General features: G+C 35.3%; 1 protein-coding gene across 1 annotated transcript; it reads left to right on the top strand.

The window, feature by feature from the left end:
- Nucleotides 1–11153: 11153 nt before the first annotated feature.
- Nucleotides 11154–12973, top strand: LOC113361501 (cyclin-D3-1-like). Its single transcript, XM_026604735.1, has 4 exons — nucleotides 11154–11837; nucleotides 11927–12128; nucleotides 12216–12346; nucleotides 12450–12973. Exons 1-4 carry the CDS (start codon nucleotides 11373–11375, stop codon nucleotides 12744–12746), a joined length of 1095 nt encoding a protein of 364 aa, XP_026460520.1. The 5' UTR covers nucleotides 11154–11372; the 3' UTR covers nucleotides 12747–12973.
- Nucleotides 12974–18676: the final 5703 nt, after the last annotated feature.

Below are 18676 nucleotides of genomic sequence, written 5' to 3'. Positions count from 1 at the left end.
ATCCCCGTGATGATATTTTTCAATTGAGTTATAGTAAGATGATTCGTTCACTCAGATTTATTGAGAATTTGTTTTAAGACTTAATAAAGAAAATAAGGAAAAATATATATACACAATTTGTCATAAGATGAAGAGACGCTGAGACGCAGGATTCTACTACTTTTCATATTATTATGGTTCAGTCATTAACTCTAGACAATATAGCACAAACAAAAGAAGTTGTGACTCTAGTTCTTTGCCAAAAATAGATTTCGTAAAATATTATTTGTAAGTTAAAAGCATGACGCAACTAAAGTATTTAGAACTAAGCATGCGGCATCTAATAAAATAACAAATAATTAATAGAAATCATAAAGCAATTAAATCTATGCAAAAAGTCAATAAAAGAATTAATTCATTTACCACAATCATGAAAGGTTGCTTCTTCCGTTGTCCCAGTAATGGGGTCTAGCTCTGCATGGTGAAAACACACTCAAAGGAATTTTCATTACTCAAAAAGGTGTTTACAAGGAGAAAATGGAGAAATAATTCAAAATTGGGTTTGTTTAAACCAGAGAACTATTGTTGCTCTAAGACTGTCTCCTGAACTACGACCCTCGGCTGTGGGTCGTTACCACTGTAGCATAAACGAGTGTCCTTAGGCGTCCAATGAGTGGGTCGATGTTCTTCGTTTTCTTCACAAAAGCAGAAATGGTGGTTTCCTGCCACTTGATTATCTCGAATTTTTGATGCTTTGCAACTCTCCCAAACTCTTCACCCCCCCTTCTATGACATCCCAACACTCTTTAAATACTCGACAGGGCCTCATTAACTTCTCGAATCTTCTCCAAATCTTCCACATAACTTCGGCAGTAAAGAAAATATACTCCCCGGAATATCTTTCCATATTCGACTTTGTCGCGCGTCTGAATGGTGTTGACACATTCCGACAGACTCAGTCAACATCCAGCACGAATCCAACTTCCTCCAGCCACAAGCAGAACTCCAAAAATAACTCGGAAAATCCTGAGAATAACTTAGGTATGTGCATATACCCTGTTTCACCAAATCCACGTATTCAACCAAACTTTTTCGAATCTGATGCAATTATCGGTCCTGTTTAGCTGCAACACGCCCAATCCAATCGATTGTATCACTTGAATCTTCCTATAAATCCTCCAAATCCAAAACAGGGATTATTGGGTTTTAAAAGCTGCACTGCCATGTGTTGCTTCCACACGATTTTCCATCCAAACTGAATCAATTCTGACGACCATACCATGCCTGTGATGCCCAAACAAATCTTCCCAAACAATTTCAGACGTTGAGTCTCACTAGAACTTGATCAAAATTCGAACCCTAATCTGCAGTCGAAGAAATCTTTTTTTCCCGCCAAAATTCAGTTCAAACGAAGGGGATGAAGGTGCCCCTTAACCAGCTGCTTGGGTGCCAATAACAAATGGGTGTTGTGGACAAATTTGGGCTACATATAGCCCTGGGTGCTGAAGATGAATTTGGGCTACACATAACCATGGGTTCCCCTTATCCAAATCTGGGATCCGTATAGCAAATGTTCTTCGGAGGTGTCCCGAGCAACTTTTCGAGCCGAATTTTCCAACAATGTTTATTTCCAAAAAGTACCTATAAACACACAAAACACCATAATAAGTACGTAATCGAGTACTAACAATACGAAACATTAAGGACAAATTAGACACATAAATGCCTCTATCAAATACCCCCAAACTTATTATTTTCTAGTCCTCGAGCGAAACTAATAATAAGAAAATAAAACCGAGTTAATCTCGGGAGGGTTTACCAGAGGTGTACCCACAAAACCATTACTCCAGACCCTAGCTATCTATGCAGAACCTTGGAAGGCATTAAAGAGTCTCCTTGGTTGGCATGCCTATTGACTACAGGAGAAAGTACCCTGATGCGAAATTCCAATTGTTGTACACGAGTTTGCACTCAAGCATACTAAAATTCATATAAAGTGACAGAGCTCTACTCAGATAGTTTCTGTACATCATTACCGGAGTCAACCAATCACATGGAAAGATTAAGAAGAAGGATAAAGAGAAAAGATAGATGGTTTAAAGTGAACGGTGTTTTCCATATCTGTCTGAAGGCCTCAACTGGCAAATACAAGGGGACCAGTGGTCGATAAACCTAACTCTAGGTCAACACAACTGGCATATACAAGGGCACCAGTGGTCGACTTTATTCCTGTTGGTCTGATGGTCTGGTCTTAATTTATTTTATTTTTTTGGTGTCTCAATCACCCTATTTCACCCTAGCAAAGGTAACAACTTGAATCGTGTGCCCCACCAAATCACTTCAAAAAAGAATACAGAAGGATTAGGATTCAACGAGATATGGCGAACTACCATGTTTTTTTTTTTAATTCTAACACCTGAGCTCTGTGCTTTTATGAATAGACTCTTTAGATGTTTCCATCTAATCAGATTGGTTCCTCAACTCCTACAACCAAAATGCTTCCATCCACTTAGACTGGTTAGTGCCATCCTTAATAAACACAAATTTCTAGGCTCTGGAGTTTTTTTTTTTTTTACTGCAACTAAAAAGGTTCTCCCATACCCCCAAACTTAAATCTAACATTATCCTCAATGTTCTAAAGATAAAATTAAAAACATAAACAAGGAGAAACTGTTACCACTTGAAGCAAAAGAGTTAAGGAAAGATATTACCGTGTTGCATGAGCATGGGTTACCTCCCAAGAAGTGCTAAGTTTAAAGTCTTCAGCCAGACATTGGAAGAATTAGTCACCTCGTAGAATCATATAGCAGTAGCCGGAATAATTGTGGGTCATCTGGATCAAAAAGTATTACCCACAAGAAGAGGAAAGTGCAACAGACCAAGAAGATACCGAACATACCCTCGCGTAAGACAACTACATCTAGTTGTGGTTCAGGTTCAGGCTCTATAAAAGGGTCTAAATAAAAAGCTTTCATCGGTTGGATTTCCTCAAAGCTAAGATCCGGTTCGGGCATTAGAGTCTGGAAAAACTCAACTAAGAACTTAGAAGCACATAAAAACAACCTGAAGAATTGGGGATCCTCTAAGTCAATTATATTTGACTCACACAACTGACCACAATTAAAGAGGTGGTCTTCCTTAATAAAATGTGTCGACCCTAATATCCTAAAGTAATTAGGTTTAGTCTCAAAACTTAATAACCGACACATCTGAAAATCATATGTTCCCACAATTGGTTGAAACTTTTTTGGTGGGAAAACAAAGTCAATCTTGGTATCATAGCCTGGGTTAACCACATCAACCAGAGGATGGGTTTCTAACAACTGAGCTTCTTTCTGGACATCATTAGGTTCGGTAAAACATGTATGAAGATAATCTTGTAAGATGGTTGAGGCATAAATGTCAAGTCTCCCAAAAGCAGAAATGGTGGTTTCCTGCCACTTGATTATCTCGACTTTCTGATGCTCTGTAACTCTCCCAAACTCTTCACCCCCCTTCTATGACATCCCAACACTCTTTAAATACTCGACAGGGCCTCATTAACTTCTCGAATCTTCTCCAAATCCTCCACATAACTTCCGCAGTAAAGAAAATATACTCTCCGCAATATCTTTCCATATACGACTTTGTCGCGCGTCTGAATGGTGTTGACACATTCCGACAGACCCAGTCAACAGCCAGCACGAATCCAACTTCCTCCAGCCACAAGCAGAACTCCAAAAATAACTCGGAAAATACCGAGAATAACTTATGTATGTGCATATACCCTGTTTCACCAAATCCACGTATTCAACCAAACTTTTTCGAATCTGATGCAATTATCGGTCCTGTTTAGCTGCAACAAGCCCAATCCAATCGATTGTATCACTTGAATCTTCCTATAAATCCTCCAAATCCAAAACAGGGATTATCGGGTTTTAGAAGCTGCACTGCCATGTGTTGCTTCCACACGATTTTCCAACCAAACTGAATCAATTCTGACGACCATACCATGACTGTGATTCCCAAACAAATCTTCCCAAACAATTTCAGACGTTGAGTCTCACTGGAACTTGATCAAAATTCGAACCCTAATCTGCAGTCGAAGAAATCTTTTTTTCCCGCCAAAATTCAGTTCAAACGAAGGGGATGAAGGTGCCCCTTAACCAGCTGCTTGGGTGCCAATAACAAATGGGTGTTGTGGACAAATTTGGGCTACATATAGCCCTGGGTGCTGAAGATGAATTTGGGCTACACATAACCATGGGTGCCCCTTATCCAAATATGGGATTCGTATAACAAATGTTCTCCGGAGGTGTCCCGAGCAACTTTTCGAGCCGAATTTTCCAACAATCTTTATTTCCAAAAAATACCTATAAACACACAAAACACCATAATAAGTACGAAATCGAGTACTAACAATATGAAACATTGAGGACAAATTAGACACATAAATGCGTCTATCACCCCGCAGGGAGTGTGTATGGTTTCCCCGTGGCTCCTTGATAAGTCTTATTCAGCACGGAAAGTGTAAATATTATATAGCACGGGAAGTGTTAATAGCTATGTCAGCACGAGAAGTGTAAATAGTATTACTTTTTATTTTATATGGTAAATTTATGTTTAATTCAGCACGGGAAGTGTAAATATTACTACGGGGTATTTGGGGAAAACGGTCATATGCATAGCATAACTATTTGATTTTAGAGATTATATTATCGACTGCTAAATATGTATTTGTTTCCTGAAATGCTATATTTTTTCCGGTGTTATGCTTGGTGTTTGGTGTAAAATGTGTTAATTGCTTTTTTTATATTGTTACACTTAAATTGTTTATGTTTTAGTAGCATGTTAGTGATTACTTTGAAGTTATTAGTTTCCATTGGGCACCCCTTTGGGATGATGTGCTCACTCGTTCCGACTTCAGTTACAGTAGTCAGAAGAGATGGTGCGCTTGAAGATATCCGATTTTGTAGCTTAAAATCTTTTAGCGATGTTAGAGATGTTGTGTATCTTTTATACTATACATGTATTCGTTATTTATACTGTAAAACAACACATTATAATAATCATATCACGGGATAGATTCCTATTGAAATAATGTCAGAGTATATGGGTTTTTTTCTGGGATTAGCTTATGTAATCGAGATTCTTAAGATCTTTATTCCAGATTTGCTGCTTCAATTAGTTGTAATCTTATTAGGTAAGCAGGTAATTAGGTAGGGGCGTCACAGATCGACTTAAAGGAAATTTCATCTTTATTTAATTATTATTTTTTTCAAACTAAACATCGTCGATTATAATTCATTACTCTTAATACAAACAATTTTGGGTTTCTCTGTTTAACCATAATCGGTCGACGTCGACCATGTCCATATAGACCGATTCCTATGACGATCTTTAGATGTTCAAGAGCACGTCAACTATTAATTCTAGACAAATATAACTCATACAATAAGAAAATATTGATTTTGATTGTTTACCAAGGTAGATTTTTAAAACATTAGATGTAAATTATAATCATGGCGCAACAAAAGTACCTAAAACTAAGCATAAGCCATCAAATAAGATCACAAATAATTAAGAAAAATCATAAACCAATTTTGATTAGTGCAAAAAGCCATAAAAGAATTAATCAGAATTACCACATTGATGAAATTTGGCTTCCTCCATTGTCCCGGAGACGGGGTCTAGCTCCACATAGTGAAAACACTTTCCCAATAATTTTTCATTTGCTCAGATGGTGTTTACAGAATGAAAAGGAGAAAACAATTAAAACAGGAAAATTGCAACGCTTTATAACCGTTACAGATCGACTGTTACAGAGGATGTATTGCAAATTCAAAATAAACGTCGCAAATCAACTGTTACGACAACTGATGAAAAATGACGGTTCTCTGCGACTGTCTGTTGCTGTCAAATGTTTTTTGTGTTCTTCTTTACAACAGCAGCGGAAGAAATTTTCTGCAACTCGGTTCAACCTCTCTGTTTTACCCCAAACTTTCGATTTCGCTTCTCTATCATTCCAACAACCTATTTATACATAACAGGGCCCCCAATAACTCCAGAATTCTTCAACATCTTTGTTTTACCCACAAAACCTCTATTACAAACCTTAGCTACCTGTAAAGAATCTAGGAACAATACCAAATAATCTTCTTAGTTGGCATACTCCCATTAACTATAGGAGGAAGTAGCCTGATGTGAATCCAATTGGTGTACACGATGCAGTCAAGCGTACTAAAATTCATACATAAGTGACAGAGCTTTACTCAGATAGTTGCACAATGGACATCAATATCCTGAATCAAACAAATCATATGAATAGATTAAGAAGATGGATATAGAGATGAATCCTAATGGACGTCAATGCCAAGATGAATGGTAACTATAATATCAACACAACTAGTACATATAAGGGTCCCAGCGGTTGATAATCCTATTCTAAATCAACTTAGATGGTAAATATAAGGGTCACAACGATGGATTTATTTATTGAATAATAATAATGATAGTTTTTTTGTTTGTTCTTTTTAAGTTTTATAATTAAAAACATGATTAGATATTTCAGAAGTGCGTGCTTCTTTCAGCAGAGTACATGGTAATTCAAAAGGATCATGTATTCCACGCTTGCTTAGGTGACGAAGATAAAGGTAACACCCATATATTGCTATCCAAGTGAGAATCAAATTCTTTTACTAGTATGATTGGTCTTTTTTTTAAAAAAAAATATCTCAATCACTCTACTTCATCCTAGCAACGACATCAACATATAAAATTTGCAATAATAAAAACAGAACGTGAGATGATGACGACTCCGAAATACGATGAAAATTTCCATGTTGTATCCAATACCCGAGCTCTGTCCTTTTATGAATAGACTCTTTAGTTTGAGTCCCTTAACTCCTCCAACGAAGATGTTTCCATCCACTTAGATTAGTTAGTGTTATCCTTAATTGACATAAGCTTCTAGACTCATGAGTTTCATAATGCCACTAAAAGTTTCCCCCATACTCCCAAACTTAAATCTAACATATTGTCATCAATGTTATAAATATGAAATTAAAATCCCGAACAAGGGAAATCGCTACCACTTGGAGAAAAGGAAATAAGAAAGGGTATTACCGTATCACATGAGCATAGGTTACCTCCCAAGAAGTGCTAAGTTTAAAGTCTTCAGCCAGACATTGAAAAGAATTAGTCATCTCATAAAATCATATATAGCAATAGCCGGAACAACTATGGGCCACGATCTGAATCAAAAATTGTTATCACATATAAAAGGAAACTGCAACGGACCAACAAAATGAACAGATCAAGTTTTCTGTTTAAAAAAATTATATCTTGTTGTGGCTCAGGTTCATGCTCTATAAAAGAGTCTAACTAATATGTCTTCATGGGCTGGATTTCCTTATAATAACCTGAATAATTGTGGATCCTCAAAGTCAATCATAATTGACTTACATAGTTGACCATAATGGTGGTCATTCTTAAGCAAATGTGTCGTTTTAATCTCCTAAAGTCATTAGGCTTAGTCTCAAAACTTAATAATTGACACATGTGGAACTCATATGTTCCTGTAAAAACCTCAAAATTGATGAAGGGTTACAAGGAGACTAATCCCAATATACAGTACAATTCTCTGAAAAGCTCTGTCTGTCTCTGGAGGATTAGCCTCCTTTTATAGGCAAAGCGTGACATTAGGATGCCTTACGCGTATGCCCTAGTACCTTTTCTGACAAGACTTTCATGATTAGTCATACACATGTTATTTACAATAAGGTTTATTTAGACAACCACTAATCATTTTGTACAGGGCAACCCCATATTTTCCACGTCATTGTCAATGTTGGCTTCGGTTTTGCATCATCTGAAGCCCCCATTCTTGCTCCTTCGACTGTGTTAAATCCGAATGTTTATAGTTGTAGAAAGATATTTGGTGGGAAGACAAAATCAATCTTGGTATGATAACCTGGGTAAACCACATCAACCAGATGATGGTTTTTAACAACTGAACTTCTTTATGGACATAATTAGGTTCAGGAAAACTTGTATGAAGATAATATTTTAAAATGGTTGAGGCCTATATGTCAATTCCCAAGTGAGGGATCTTTCTAAGAGTTATCGGTGAAGCACATGGAGAATGATACTCACCCTCAAACTTAGAGTTTTCAGTTTTTCTAGTTAGACTAGTAACAATTTCCCTAATTTTTACATCGCCAGACACCTAAAAATGGACAATTCCTTCTTTTAAATTATATCAGGCGGTGCATCCTTATTCATCTTTACGAGTCTATTTTTTATTTTCTTTCCTCCAAACCATCATCACAATCATATAAAGGATTATCAGATAAAGTCTCTAGCAAAGGCTCATCAACTAAGGTGTTAACTATAGTTACTTCCTCCGATTCATTGAAAAGTTCATCAAATACTGGATTGTCGAAAATATTGCAGGCTAAAGGATCACGAACTAACAGTTCATCGTCTAAAACAGTGGTATATCTAGTCAAATCCTCATCCTTTTGAATAGGTGAATAATTATTAAAATTATTAGGATATGAACTATGAATAACATTACTTTCATGAAACTCAATTGGAGTAACAAATTTTTGATCACTAAGCCTACACATTTCGAATTCTTCATCAGTACTATCCTCATCATCATAATAATATGAAGATGGTCGAACCTTATCTAAACAAGTAGTGTTACCAATTCTTACCTCGTCATCTTGGTTAGATGAATAATAACCATCCTCATTTTCAAGGGTGAAATTGGAAACAATGTATTGGAAATTAAGATTATTTCGATCAATTCTTTCATTCGTCTCAGCTATCTGCTTAAGGGTACCTTCTAAAGAGCTATAGGAGGAACGCTTACTTCCTTTATAAATAAGTCAAACCTATGTGTCGACTCAGTTAACCACTTAAGAAACTCTTATAGAGAAATTGAAGGATCATAAAAAGTATTATGTTGCAACCATTTGATTATATCCTTTTAAGATGGGGGAACTAGCACTATAATAATCCTTATTTTCTGTAGTTGCGGTTTCCTCGTTAACAAAACAACTGGTGCCTTATATTTTTTCCTTTCCGTATTATATTGGTTATCTTCATAATAAGAATAGCACAAGCAGTACGTATTCAATTCTAGTAGGTACGTCCATATTAATTGTGATTGATTACGAGACTCGTTCTTGTAAATTTCGTATCTTCAAACATAGATAACAAGTTTCATACTTGGTAGAATTCCAATTTGATTATTTGGAAACAACTAGATTGATCTCGGATATTGAGATTGTCCAAGTACTCTTCTTAACAATCAGGTTCACAGACTCTTGAGTCTAAACTTTCTATTGAGAAGAGACAGAGATATAAACTTTATATACATATTGTCAAGGATCTTTAAATTGGTCAACTTGTTATTGTATTAAGTTTTGTCCATACATGTTTCCGTGGTATACTTCGTACCCTATCCTTTTCAGAGTCATTGAGCTCAGAAGCAATTAAAATACCATCATTAATTTTGTTTTCATAAACAAAAACAGCTTGATAGTCAGAAAATATAGTTGAAACAACTAGTTTTGATCATTCAACAAGTAGCCTGAAAATAATTTTATACCACCAATTAAGCTACTAGGTCCAAAGTTGTGAAGAGACTAAATTTTACGAAACACCGCAAATGTTGTTTTTGTGTGTGTGGAATTTTGTTACAAGGAATGAAGATTGTTACTCGGATTATGTATGAAAAGTACGTGAATTGTGATAATAAGAATAATTTGGTCCAATTAAACAAAAATTATGAATCACTACTTTGTTAGCGAGTCGACTGTACCTTGCTTGGATAAAACAATCTCTCTGAAAGAAAAAAAAAGACTAAAACCTTAGAATACTTAAACCTTGTCCTGCTCATAGCATATCATCTCAGCACAACCCTTTCAACTTTTCAATCTCCATTACCTTTTAATTTGTTATTTTTCTTCTGCGTTTAGGTTTTAGTTTATTATTTAATTGCAGTTATTTTTATTTTGGTGGGTTGGGATCGATCTTCTCTTACATCAAGAATACTCTTAACTCCACAGTCTTTTTCAAGATCTGCAAATATCAATTTCAAAACTGATTTCTGATACCAATTCTGACCTCCAACAATTTTAGATCGATTTCAGCATTATTTCAGATACAAGTATGACCTTTGCTACTTTGTTCTTGTCATAAACCTTGAGAAACGACTGGATGTCTCTATGATTCTGACATTTCTGCTATATGCAGATTGGTTAATAGGTTTGGCTTTATTTCTGAACCACAAATGACCTTTTAACCTAGTTAGTTTACCTTTTATCCAGTTAATTTTTTTTTATCGTAAGTTGCTTTCATGTTTGTAAGATCGTACCGGATCCTGTTTTAGGTTTTATATTTAATACTTGTATAATTTACTTTAAAATGAAAAAAAAAAAAGATCAAACCCTAACTCGCTTAGTGTAATAGTCTAATAGAAGTCTTTTTTATATTTTCTCATTGAGTATTATAGGAGCCAGAGCATGAAGGATCTCGAGTTTGACCTACCAGCTAATAAGTGATGAATTGTAAAACAAAATGTAATTTCCCCAAAATTGTTTTTTAAAATCATTTAAGTTTCAAACATAAATATAAAAACAGAAGTAGAGAGTAATGTTCGAAATAACTTTTCATCCTCTCATTAAAGACTTGTATACAAATATAGTCATAAACCGTTCTTTTCCTAGCACTAAAAACAAATAATGTACATAAAAACGATATCCATATAAAATCTCTGTTTTTGGTGAAAATTCAGAAAGAAATATGCATATCACATTGATATCTAATTAACGTATTAACCTTTTACAGTAAAAAAAATCTGAAAACTAATAAAGAAAGTCGTAAACAGAATCCCAAAAACAATGACTAGTCTTTCACTACTTTAATATTAATCCTTTTGCATCTCTCTTTCACCTAAAAACTACACTCTGTTTTACGCAGTGTCTCTTTATTTTGTTTTCTCCGTTGTTTTCATGGGGTCGGGCTCGGTTTGTGTGCCCCGTATTACATTCCTGCCCGCCAACGTTACCTAATTAATTAATCATAAATCATACTTAATGCTCCATGATTTAAATATTTGTTGAACCCCAAAATTTAAATAAAGACCAAAATACTGTAAGAAAAAATACAGTGTAGGCGTGAATTCCTCTTTGTTACTGTCTCTCTCCGTGTCTCATCACCAAAGACCCAAGTATAATCCTTTTTTTCTCATTTCTCTGTCTCTATCTCTCTTCTCAAAAGGAAAAGAGTGAGCTAGAGAGACTGGGAGAGTGAGAGATTAGTTCTTCTGTGCTGCTTCTTCTGCTTCTGTAATGAAGTAATGAGCAAAAGATCAAACTTCTTCTGCCCAGAAGAAGCTGGAAATGGATCAACACCAACTCCTACATAGCAATCTGGTCGATTTACTTTTCTGTGAAGAAGAAAGATTTGAAGACGAAGAAGAACTAGAAATAAATAATGATTTTAGAAAGAACCCATCTTTGTTTTTGCTAGAACAGGATATGTTTTGGGAAGATGAAGAACTAATATCCCTGTTTGCTAAAGAACGAGAGACTTATAATGTAATCATTAGTAATCTTGAAACTCATCAGCTCCCATTCCTTGGATCAGTTCGTAAAGAAGCAGTGAAATGGATATTAAGAGTCATTTCTCATTATTCATTTTCTCCACTTACTGCTATTCTTTCTGTTAATTACTTAGATAGATTTCTCTCTAGTCATCATTTTCAAAGAGAGAAACCATGGATGACCCAACTTGTTGCAGTTTCTTGTCTTACTCTAGCAGCTAAAGTTGAAGAGACTCAAGTTCCACTTCTCTTAGATTTCCAAGTATGTAAAATCTGTATAAAGTTTTGTTTTTGATTCATCTGATGATATCTTTCTCATTATCTCATTATCAAATCTGGGTGTTTGTATAGGTTGAAGAATCTAAGTATATCTTTGAAGCCAAAACAATCCAGAGAATGGAGCTTCTGATTCTTTCAACACTTCAATGGAAGATGAATCCAGTAACTCCTATTTCATTCATTGATCACATTATTAGAAGACTTGGGTTTAGCAACAATCTACATTGGGAATTCCTCCGAAGATGTGAACATCTTCTTCTGTTAGTAGTTGCAGGTAAAAAATTAGACCCAACAAAAAAAACCATCTTTTTTGCGGTAAAACTGTTTTCTGACTGTTTTTTTCATCATTTTTGCGTTTCAGATTCCAAGTTTTTTCGTTACCTTCCATCAGTATTAGCAACTGCAATAATGCTTCACGTTATTGACGAGGTTGAACCTGAAAACCGAATGGAATATCAAAACCAACTCATGACCGTTCTAAAACTCACAAAGGTTTGTCCTTTATTCATCTCATTCTTTGCCATTTTCAATAGAAGCTGATCTACAATTCGAATTCATCTAATCTGGATTCATTGATTGATTGATCACATTGCAGGAGGATGTAGAGGAGTGTTATCAATTCATAATGAAATGGGCATTTAGCTGCAATGGCAATAAACGAAAGTATGGATCATCAATTCCATCTAGTCCAAATGGAGTCATTGATGTATCATTCAGTTATGGTTCAGATAACTCAAATGAATCATGGGCAATTGCTACTCCATCAGTTTCTTCATCACCAGAACATCATCTTCCTCTGTTCAAGAAAAGCAGAATTGAAGATCAGCAAATGCGATTACCATCTTTCAACAGAGCTGTTGTCATTGATGTTCTTAGTAATAGTCCTCTTTAAAACTTCCCTCTAGCTTTTGTTTATGATCTTCTTATTAATCATTTCCTAATTAAAGCTTAAATTGCCCATAATCTCTGCGTTTCAATAGAAAGCCATTATCTGTAATGGATCATAAAATGAGAGATAACTGGCATTTTACCCCTTTAATGAGACTTAATGAGAAGTTATGATGATCTAATAGATACAATTAAGAAATGAAAAATAAATTATAAATGTGGTAGTATGTTGTCATAAATTGTAGCAATAATTCCTTGTTTTTGTTATGGTAAGATCTTGCTGTAGGGGCTTTAATCACTCTGTATAAAAGCAGAATTGAATTGAAACCGAATAGTACAATGGGGTTACGAGAATATCTTAGAGATGGAAACTTTGGAAGATATGATGGAAGAAAAGGCGAACAGAGATTCGTACAAAACTCTGGATAATAATTAATATTAGTCAATGGAGTCAAAACAGCTGGATTTTTTATACTAGATTAACCAAAATCTCATCTTAAAAATGTTTTTAATCTAACGGTCTGACTTCATACACGAAGATTCTTCCCTGCTGACAATTGAAATGCTGTTCTTTTTGACTTCCCAGTTCCTACTTCCTACCAGGCAACGAAATTCAAAAACTACATATATTTATTGATTCCCCCTTGGTGAATTTCACCAGTTAACTTCACCCCTCGACTGCTCAGTTTGTATTTGCTAGTCCAGTAACGCGCATCAGCTTAACTTTTCCATCCAAGTCTTAAAACTTTCATATTCCACGGTAACTGCGCCAGCGGCCCAGCAGCGTCACTGTGCCTGCCGGGCCGGGAATTCAAATCAAAAAAACATACACAAAGATTTGTCTACTGCCTTGATTTGCATCTTACTATGATTGATCTTTTCGATCTAAAACAACCTCATTGCTGTTATTGGCAACATTACTTTCACTTAATTTTTTGATAATCCCATTTTTTCTCTTTTGTTATTATGTCTGCCACTTCGGCTTTCTTGTTTGGTTTCTAGTTGTGTAAATAACTTTAGTTGGCTTTGACCTTTGGTAAAAAAAAAACAGAGTCTCTTGCCCTACCTACCTCTGAATCAAAATTTCTTAACAAGATGTGACCTTAAACTTTCCTCGACTCCACCACGTCATATTATGTTTCGGTTTTTCTCTAATCTAGTAGACGTAGTAGTTACACAGTGTCAGTCCCCAGTCCCCACTAGATCTTGGTCTTGGCTACAAGTTAATACTATAATTGAGTAATAAAGTATACTAAAATAGTGAATTAATCATATGATTAATGGAACCCACAAAGATGATTTTGTTTGTGTTCAATTGGACTTCTCTGCTTGGACACAAACTGTTCTTATTAACCGACACTTACTACAGTTTTTGCATTTCGTTTCTTCTCCAACTACTATCTTAAACTTATTATTAGATTTTTAGTTTTTTTTTTCAAACTTGATTTCCCCGGGTTTTTTAGTTTTAAAATGTCTAGTACTCTTGGATAAATTACAAAACAGTACCAGGGGTTAGTCGTGGGAGAGTTTGAGAGATTTTAATGGAGTTAGCAAATCTCCTATTAGTCGTGAGAGAGTTTGTCAAAATCTTTTAAAATCTCTGTTAGTGGTGAGAGATTTATAGGAAGTTTCTAAAACTACCTCAAAATCCCTTAAACTCTCTGTTAGTGGTGAGAGATTTGATTAGAATCTTTTAAACTCCCTGTTAGTTGTAAAACACTAGAGTCATAGGGAGTTTATAATTTGGGGGAGTTTGAGGGAGTTTCATGATGTTTTTGTGCTTGGACAAAATCTCTCAAAAAACAAGAGATTTCTGGGGAGTTTGGGTTAAACCCCCAAAATTGCCTAGACTCTCTCACACTCCCTAGAGATTTAAATACATTAAAATCTCTCAAACTCTCCCACAACTAACCCCTGTACATGTCGTCTCCTTCATGACGCTTATTCTAATTATAGATGGAGGTGGGGTATGGACAATAATACATCATTTATTCCAGTCTTAAATTGTTTCTAGATTTGTGATCGAATTAGTCAATCCTATGTTCTTACTTCCAATAGTATTCTGTTTCAAACAATGGCTCCGATAAACAAAATCCAATCACGGGGCTTTGTTGTAATGATGCATGATTGTCGTGGTAGGTTAAATGATGCACACAGAGATGACGCAGTGGAAGAAGTATAAGGTATGAGTGATTTTTTTTTTTTTTTAGCCCACCCAAAAAAAAAAACAAACAAAAACCATGATAAGTCCAATGATGTGCATATTGTAAATGCATAATTTGGGGTTTCCCTTTTTTTCTTTTAATCTTCCATTTATTAAATATATTTGATGTTGTATTAGAGAATGAGGTTGTCACGCCTTTGTACCTCTATCTCCGATTTTCCGTGAATACTTTTTTCTCTCTCCTAAGATGTAAGATCAAATCTTTTATGTGTATTAGTCGAACCAAAACAGTCTGAATCCTCGAAATTGATAGCTTGGAGGTATTACTATCTTAGAATGGCAGAGAAGATTTTGATCTCCGTCAAATCATATAGAGATTTTCTTTTTCGACTATTTACAGCGGTGGTAAATGATCAGTTTATTTGGGTTTGTAGTTGGATTCTTTTGATCGGTAAATCCAGGAGTATTTCAGCTTCCAAGACCATCTGAGGCTTAGTTTGATGTACAGAAAGTAACAAATGGTTAATATCTAAAGAACCAATTGAAAAATAGTCATTGCAATCTGCAATTGGGGTAGCATTAACTTCCATGACTTGTAATTTTAATTTATTTTCATCCTGATCTAACTAGGATGTAATTAGATCAGGATATTTTAATAGACGAATTGTAATCTCAGTGATTTGCTATTTGAATCTATGGATTGTATTAGTTCATTCATTCTTGTCTGTGAACAGTTTAATTGGTTAAATTAATGGTGTAATTGTACTTGTATGTGCCGTGTTGCACAATGAGGAACAAACTACTGAGATCACACCACCTAATAGCATGTTGCACAATGAGGAACAAACTACTGAGAATCACACCACCTAATAGTTTCTGATTCTTTGCTATAATTTGTCCATTCCTAATTTCCTATCATTATAACATCATCTTCAGTAACGTTTTTGTTCATGACTCACTTACCTACCAGGATTAGTGAAATGAAAATCCAAAGTATTACGAAGCAAACAATAAAACCCATACAACTTCGCCTCCATTACTGAGCCTTCATGAGCTCGATTAGTATTACCATTGACTTCATAAAATTCCCATAAAATTCCTCCAACTCCATACTGTTAATAGGGGTTTTTGAAAAGAAGAAGAAAACCGGTCACCATTCTTTCTTTTTTTTTTCTGTTTGTTTATTAACGAAGATACAGAAGACTGTGTATAGTTATTTTTATTTTTTGAAAATCCAAGGTAGAAAGGTGTTAATGAAGATATAGAAGACTGTGGGTTCAATTTTTAATAATTTAAATATACTTTAAAACAAAAAACTCAGAAAAAATGGGAAAACTAGAAACCACTTGTGAAACGTGGACCAATCTCAACAACAGGAACGTGCACCCCGGTTTTGGAGGGGTGCACAAATTTGCACTCATCTTTTTACGTAAAATTACATAAATCTTAATTACTTGGTATATTCTTCTTAAAGGCGGTACGAAGAATATATAAGGTCGCCCTTAACGGTACTCCACATAATTAAGAAATCCACATAAAGAAGAAGAATCTGTCAAGTAGCACCAAACTCTGATCCTCCTAATGATTCAAACAAGCTGTGATTCATTGATTAATAATGTATTTAGTAGATGCAATTAAGAAATGCTAATAAAGTTTTTTCTGACATACTAATGGTATGTTTGACTAATCTAGTTAACATTTTGACAAGTACAATGGTGGGTATGAATTATGAAACCAAGCTAACCAACTTTGAAGACCCCAAATACACAAGAGAAAAAAGAAAAGAAAAAAAGGTTAAAGGCAGAGAGAGTAAGGCAGGGGAGGGAGTTGAATTCAAAATATATTTGAGTAAGAAGTGGGAACAATGGCTTTTGATTTTGTGGGGTATTTTTTTTTTTTCTTTATAGAAAGAGAAAAGAGGGTGCAAGAGAGGAAAAAAAAAAGAGAGGAAGAGATGCTACACCCAATAATTGTGGAATTATATGATGGGGTTGGGGTTGGGGGTTAGGCTTAGCTCTTTTGACCTCCCCTCCCCTTCCTTGATGTACTAGCAGAACCTCCACTCCCCCCTTCACACTCACTGAGCTGAGGTCTATTAACTTTCCCACTGTTTTATATCATACAGCCTGTAAAAGCTAAAAAAGACAAAGAAAGAGTGAAAGTGTAAGAGAGATATGATGCGAGTCTTTTCTTTCTCTAATTTAGTTTAAGCAGAAACTGAGAGTGTGCAGCGCAGGCAAAGGTTTTGGGGTGGAGAAAATGTGTTTCTCCCCTCTTTTCTATGCAATAAACAGCTTTGCAGTGCAGCCTCTATGTCAATGGGGTTAAAAACTTAAAATAAAGCCAACATTGAAAGAGAAAGATAGAATTCATAATTACTGGACGGTAGACATTCCCCTACTCTCTTTAATTTCCTTGTCCTTTTCTTTTAGTAATAGCTGCTCATCACTTCTTTAGATGCATTTATACTGCTCCTATTTGACCCTTTTTTACTCTCTTGATTTTTGCTTTTTATTTATGGCATTTGTCTCCATTTACCAATGCCCATTGTTATCTTAATCTAGCTAAAAATGTTGTTGGGGTGATTGACTGATATAGAGTTGAACTTTTTTACGTGGTTCATTTAGTTAATATAGGCTTATAGCACGTTGAGTGTTTCTGGGTTTTTTCCACAAACAGAAGTCAATATCAAAAGTTTGAAGTAAGATTATTTTATTTTACTACAAAAAGTTAACTTCTTTGCTAGAAATCATTTTGAAATTATACAGTCAAGAAGTTAATTTTTGACTTTTTAATTTTCAGCAATTGAAAAATAATTTCTAAGTGTGCATCAAAAAATATACTACTCCGGGGAATGTTTGAAATGTTTATAAACCCAACAGTTACATCAGGGAAGTGCAATACCGGGGACAATGATTCAAATAAATACTTTTTCGTATAATTTCGGTTCATTTTTATGGCTGATCTTAAAAAAAAATGAAGGGGCTAGTCAGGGATGCGTTGTCCACAGTGCATATGATTATGATGAGACGTCAACAAACAGATTCAGCATCAGCAGAGTTTACATGCATTCCTCTCACGTGACTAGAGTTATTGCATAGTCGTCCTCTCGAAACAGCGAAGACTGAGTTTCTTATAAGGGCCCCACTAAATGTTATGAAGCCCAAGATTGATATCCAGTGGGCCCTGTTTTGATACTACAGTCTTCAAATTAATTGGATTTGGGTTGCTGGCACTGAGAATATGGACCAAATATTAACTCTTCAACAAGAACAATTCAAAATCGTGGGACCAAAGTGCATATCTCTTAAGCACCTGAATCTCACACTAAACTAAACCTGATTAGCTTCTGGTCTCTCTATGGTTGATGATGATTAACAACAAGTAATGACACTACTTGGGTTTGTTTCCCCACCTATGGTATCGTCCGTCATTCATCATAAAAAGAGAGACAGATTTTATGTACCAAGTGGTGGTCCTAAATAAATAAATTCATGGAAGGTTTGGTTTGAAACACTGTTTTTTTCTTCTCCTACCTCTGTTTGGGAGACAGTAGATAGGGGTTAGTAGACCTGTCTTTGTAGGCTGCAGCTGAGCTGCAGGGCTCTCTAGAATGTCCCGTTTACTTTGTTGAGTAGATAAAGACAATAGGAGGTTGTTTTAGCCCTTTTAGGGGACCAACTCCTTCGAAATGAAATGAACGCAGATCACACTGACTCGACTTCCCGCCTCTGATATTTTCAACTGCAAAGGGTTAAACCTTTATTGAT

Source organism: Papaver somniferum, chromosome 3, assembly GCF_003573695.1.
Source record: "Papaver somniferum cultivar HN1 chromosome 3, ASM357369v1, whole genome shotgun sequence".
Classification (NCBI taxonomy): Eukaryota; Viridiplantae; Streptophyta; class Magnoliopsida; order Ranunculales; family Papaveraceae; genus Papaver; species Papaver somniferum.
This window is presented reverse-complemented; position numbering and strand designations above follow the sequence as displayed.